We start from the raw sequence: 6337 nt of genomic DNA, 5'->3' as shown, positions 1-6337 counted from the left end.
TTAAAGCATACCAAACAAGGCTTGAGACCAGTTTCTCAATGAACAGAACGGAAAGTACAGCTGCCGTTGGCACGTGATGCAGGCTTTTTCCAGTTGTAGTGGCTAAGAGCGGGACACCACTCTTTTGCGCCCCCTTTATTTTTTGTATGTGTGCTTAGCATTTGTCTTTTCCCTCCAGAAAAAGGTTATTCTCTCACAGGTAAGAATTGTTATTTAACTTTTGACATTAAAACGTAACCATTTGCTTTATTTTTTTAGTCTTTGTTTAAATGCTTTGCTCAGCGAACAGGCGAGTTTAACCTCGAGCTTTCCCGGTTAGCACATTCAAAAGCAGTTAGATAGATAGCTTGGAGATTATCAACATTGCTTCGGTGCTATCAGTAATGTTTTTGGACCACATTTATGCAGTTGAATAAATGACTGGACGATTTACATCTCTAGCTAACGTTACATACTAGCAACATAAATTAAATTAGGTTTGCAGAAGCTCGAGGCTTCACTAGGCCTCGTTAGCATGTAGCCTAGCCTAGCTTAGTTTATACAAACAAACGGTAGGCGGCTCTAAAACACGCGATTTGGGGAACCATTTGTTTTCTAACCTGTTTTCTGACTTTAAAGCAGTTTATTTATAATAGACAAACACTTTGGGGCTGAAATTTCTTGGTATGTCTATCAGTGGAAGCTAAACATAGGTTGCTTGTGGATAGTCCGCTGTATATTTATAGCTCAGGTGCAAAGCCTTGCTTACTCAGCAGCGTATTAACATAATGGAGAATTTAGAAAGCAAGTTTTTTATTGTAGAAATCATTCATATGCACCATGTTGATTTTGTACGTGTAAATGTGATGGGACAGTGCGTACTTGGTTTTGTAATGGTTCATAATTAATAACTGTTTTATATGTCTTTGTTACCTTAAGGTTTACAGTAGATACAACAGGTGTGCATTGGATCATTTAGTCCTCATAATGGACGCTGACGTTTTGAAGATGGAGGAAATGATAATGGGAGAAGAAGAGGCTGCTGCCCCTGCTGAAATTGCCCCTGTGAAGACCGAGGAAACTTACACAACCATCATCATTCAACAACCTCAAACAGTTCCTATCCTTCAGTCATGTGAGTGTCACAGCACATAATTCATTTTTATATAGGAACAGACATTCACTAACAAGTACCCACATGTGCCATTTTTCTTTGTGAATGAACATCTTTCCTTCACGTCTTTATCAAGTAATGGATAGTAAAATTCAAAATGGAAACCAAAAGAATACCTAATGCACCATGTGCATTTTGATGTGCTGTCTATTGGATAATAAAACCTGATCATTAAAACACATTTAGCTTTTTCCCACAACATTAGACCTTAATTTCTAAAGGTCAAAATGTCTTACCAAAAATTGTTTTTAAAATTCTGTTAACTTGGTTAATTTTGGGATCAGTACATTACAGATTAAAATATATTGTAGAATTCTTACCTATTTTCTTACTATTTTAAGAGCTATATTATAAGCTATAATTAGCCATGTCTTTCATATTGGCATTGTAATTATCCTTTTCTCTGTCTGTATTTAGACCAGCATGAAAGCCTGCAGTGTTTCCAGTGTTTTATCACTTTCTGTAACTCAAAAGCAAAGGAAAGGCACATGAAGAAGAGTCATCGGGAAGAGTACAAACAACAACTTCAGCAGGTTAGCATTAATCTATTAAGAATACAAATATAATAATGTCATAAATGTGGCTTTCCAATATATGCTTTTTTAATTTTTTTAAGTTTTTAGCATGTGTCTCTGATCGTTTGTGTTTTAGTCATTCACAATGTTCGCAGTCTATTTAGAAATTAGCATACTTATCATAATGACTTTTCAGTACAGCAATAAAGTAAATTTCCGTTGTATTTCTATTATTTAAAACATGTACTACTTTATTATACAAATATGAATTTTATATTATAATGCGTAGAATTAAACACTTACTAAAAACCTTGACCCTCAAGCATGTTCAGCATTTTCTTGCTATTAGATTATTATTTGGAAGCAATGCATATATTCAGATACCCGTTGCTTTTTGTGTCAACAGTGCGATACACTGTTCACTTGCTATGTGTGTGACCGTACCTTCCCATCCTCTGAGGAGCTGACACAGCATCAGTCGACCCACAACAAGGAGGACAAGCCCTTCAAATGTGTACACTGCAAAGAAAGCTTCCGCTTATTCTCAGAGGTAAGCTGAGTTTTAATTTAATTGGAAAAGTTAACATTTTTCAAGTTTTTGTTTTAGTATAGATGGTTTCAGCAGCAACAAACAAACAGATTTTGAACACATCTTCTGGCAGACATTCACATATAATAAATTACAACCATTTTACAGTAGTTAATTTCTGATAACAAGGGAAATAAAAAAAGTAAATGACCTTCATATATCATATCCAATGGGTATCAACTATTACATTGAGCTAATGTTATTGTTATAATGATGTTATTGTATACAATGGTAGCTACAGGTCCTTCAATTCTTCAAACCATGTGATCCATGATCGTCTTGTGATCCATGCTCATAGTCTTTCCTCTTTATTAGCCAACCCAAACATTTTATTTTTCGACAAGGTATTTGTTTCAGAGATCAGTTTAGCTAATATCCGTACCTATAAATAAATACAGACCGGAAGTTCACTTCGGTTCAGGCGCATAACCACGACAACACACCGGTGTTGAATGAAACCGTCTATAAAGGATCTTAATATTCCATTAAATCTATTTGTGTTTAGTTTTTTCAGAAAACAGACAAAATAAGTTACACTTTAAAAGTGTAAGAGCATCAGGAAGTACATAGAGATTTAGGTTGTTTTCAGAACTGAGCCTTTGTTTTTTGGAACCTGGTGCATTTTTCCCTCTGGTTCGGTTTGCCTGGGCATATGTGAACATGGCAATCAAGCTCGGATCTGCACCACCAACTGATCTGAGACCACCTGAACAAGGTGGTCTCGGCCAGATTGCAAACGAACTATGGACCGGTTCAGTATAAGTGTGAAAGCAATCCAACCCAACCAGGCCCGGATTAAAACAGTGTAGTGCCCCAGCGTGGCCACATTTAAAGTGCCCCCCTCCAAAAAAAATTAAATATTTTACACTCTAGTCATTCAGGGCTCCAGACTAACTTTTTTGTTATTAGGACTGTAGCCCCTAACTTAAAATTTTAGGAGCACCAGCTTAAAATTTAGGGCACACCTTGAATCAGCCTGCAATGCAATTATTCACATTTTCCCAAAATAACTGCATTACAGAAAAATACTAAGACTTAACTTTATGCTGTTGCTGCACATGTCATTATGCACAATTGATAAAACTTTCAGAATAGGAAGTTATGAACTAAAGAATTATAAAATCCCCTTAACTAATTCTAGGCAAAAGATATGTCCATATACAATATGGGGCAGTTTCATGGACATGGATTAGACTAGTCTTAGACTAAAATAAATGTAAGAGCTGTCCAAACTGAAAACAACTTGCACTGACATATTTTAAAAAACATCAGTGCCCTTTATTTTGCCTCAAAATGCATACAGGTAATGTTTTTAGTAAGATATGTTTGTAAAAACTTGTTATATTTCCTATTAAAACTAAGGCCTAGTCCTGGCTTAACCTAATCCCTGTCCGGGAAACCACCCCTATAAGTTATATCCAGAGAGCATATGGATGATCCAGCCCTGAACCCAATGGACCTTATTGCTTTTTTAACCATGAACATACCTTATAGCTCTTTGGTGATGAATTCATGTCAACGCTGTTAAAAACCAAAGCGCACCTGTGCCTTAAAAATGTCTTTAAATTGTTCTTCTCTGCAGTAGGTATGTGGTAAGAATGTTGTCTCGTCTAAGTTTTGATTCCTGCTAACAAAAATGAAGTTATATAACCACAGTTACCAAAAAAGCCATACAATAATCCCAGAAAGCTGCGGTCTGTCAGTCCTGAAGGACAACTTTGAGCAGAATAACGGAAAATAAACAAATGCACTTTGACCAGTTAAAGGAACGTTTACTTGTGCGTGATTTGCATTAACAAAGTTTGGTTTGTTTGGAAATATTGCCTGGTTGCAACCGAACCAACATAAAATTGTAACATTGTAGCGAGCCATTTAACCCCTGGTTTCGGAACAAAGCAATCGATCTACAGATCTAAAATCACCTTTACACATTTGTAATGTAAATGTTGTAATTATAGCTGTTGATTACTATTTAAACATGTATCTCACTTTTCTTTCAAAGCTGACAACTCATCGACGACAGGTATGTCCTGAACGCCAGTTTGCGTGCAAAGAATGCAACGAGACGTTTCGAAGTCCTGGACTTTTGCGTAATCATCGTCTGACCCAGCACCCTGTGCACCAGGAAGAAGAGGATGCAGAGGATCCTACCAAGACCTATCGATGTGGCAAATGTGGTACAGGTTTTGAAGAAGAGGCGGAGCTTCTGCAACATCAGGAGAACCACGCAGGTAACCGCAACTGCAACGGTGCCCCTGTTAAACGCCGAGGGAGACCACCTAAAGCTGAGAGTACAGCTGCTGGAGAAAAGAAACCGAAGCTTAAGAATGAGGATGAGGCAGAAGAGCCAGAGGAGTCCAACCATTCAGAAGAGACTTCTGCAACTTCAGCTGAATCACAGGAAAAGACAGGAGGGCGAAGAGGGCGGCCATCTAAATGTGCCCAGGAACCCAAGGCCAAAGATGACCACGCAGAAAATGACGAAAAGAAACCCAAGGCTGTTCCTGAGCCATCTCGACAGATCCCTTGCACTGAATGTGACCTCACTTTCCCCGGCCTGGCACAGCTTCGGGCACATAAGAAAGAAAAGCACACACAGAAAAAGCCTCACCCTTGTGGAGAATGTGAAGAGAGTTTCAATCGACCTGAGCAGCTGAAGGCCCATATGGCTAGAGCTCATAGTGCTGGCCGGCACACCTGCCCTACATGTGGAAAAAGCTTCGGCAGAGAGAGTAATCTGAAGGCTCATCAACAGACCCATGGTAAAGAAGAGAACCCAGCTGCTGGTGGAAAGAGATAATTTAGTATAGGAAAATTGCGGAAGTGTATGTAGAAGAAGGATTCAAGAATTTTTTTAAATGGTAATGTATAAAAGTCAGGGTTAGAATTTGCTTTAGTTTTTAAAATAATTGCATCGCACAGTAGTATTGTTCAAATGTGTGAGGCTACGGTTCAACGCTGTATGAAACTGGAAAACCAGTCTTGGCTGCCGCTTTTATTATGACATCTGTATATAGCTTTGGCATGGTAAGCAAAAGGGATTCATACCTAAATTCAAATATCTACCACGTTGTAGCTAATACCATCAACTGAATCCTGAGAAAAGCCTTTATATATATATATATATATATTGTTAAAGGCCTTACATTGTCATTTCCTTTCTTTAAGAACAATTTGAAAGTCTTTTTGTATCAATATACTGTAATGTGTGTTATTGTTTTACATTAATTTTTAGAAGTGTGTACAATGGGTGAGAAATTTACTAAATGATTGTTTTCTCATGACTAAATTCGATTTAAAATGTTTAATTTTCTACAGTAGCATTCAGTTTGAAATTATATTTGACTTCACGGTTCACAATTTTGTTCTCCAACGTCAAAGGTTTTAAATATTTGAATAATTGTTGCAAACATTTTAAATGTTTTTGGATTTTCTTACTTTGATTTTATTTATTTCAATTTCTAGTGCATTCAAAAATGAATATGAAGTTTGTTTTTATTGAAAGTTAATGTGGAATTTTAGCTACAGGCAAGAATACCACTGTAATAACTAATCAGAGTTTTCTGTCTTTTGTAATTTCTAGATATGACTTTGGTGCATTGCTGAATTTACCTTTGAATATATAAAATAATATTTCATTTGAATTAAGATTGTTTATTTGATCATTTATTGTTTCCTTTAAGATATTTAAAGGCGGGGTGTGTGATTTAAAAAAAAAAAAAAACACTTTGGAAAAGGTACTGGGGCTGACTACCAAAACACACTTGTAGCCAATCAACAGTAAGTGGCATGTCTATTAACCGACATTGTTGCCTGTGTTGCGTATGTGTAGGGCTATCAAAAGAAGGTCCAGATTCGATTGGGGTAGGTGCGTGTTTGTTTAGGTGATTTCAAATGTCAACAATTGGCTTTCAGAGATCATGCACCCTGCCTTTATTCAGACAGACCTTTAACACATTACATGTTACCATAGTTACACAATCATTCACCACAAAGAAAAGAACAAGAGCATGCCTTTACTTTTTAAGTGATCAATAAAGATAAAAGGTTCTTTTGAAATCCTATATCCAATCACGTGTA

At 36.8% G+C, this 6337-nt stretch overlaps 1 protein-coding gene across 1 annotated transcript; it reads left to right on the top strand.

Annotated features, from left to right (window-relative positions):
• Positions 1 to 47: 47 nt before the first annotated feature.
• Positions 48 to 5901, top strand: znf576.2 (zinc finger protein 576, tandem duplicate 2). The gene is made up of 5 exons (XM_065260939.1): positions 48 to 199; positions 919 to 1114; positions 1571 to 1686; positions 2075 to 2218; positions 4260 to 5901. The coding sequence occupies exons 2-5, from the start codon at positions 967 to 969 to the stop codon at positions 5055 to 5057; spliced, it is 1206 nt and encodes a 401-aa protein (XP_065117011.1). The 5' UTR covers positions 48 to 199; positions 919 to 966; the 3' UTR covers positions 5058 to 5901.
• The last annotated feature ends 436 nt before the right edge of the window (positions 5902 to 6337 follow it).

This window comes from Paramisgurnus dabryanus, chromosome 13 (assembly GCF_030506205.2).
Source record: "Paramisgurnus dabryanus chromosome 13, PD_genome_1.1, whole genome shotgun sequence".
Classification (NCBI taxonomy): Eukaryota; Metazoa; Chordata; class Actinopteri; order Cypriniformes; family Cobitidae; genus Paramisgurnus; species Paramisgurnus dabryanus.
Note: the sequence above shows the minus strand (reverse complement) of the source record. Positions and strands in the feature narration are given on the sequence as shown.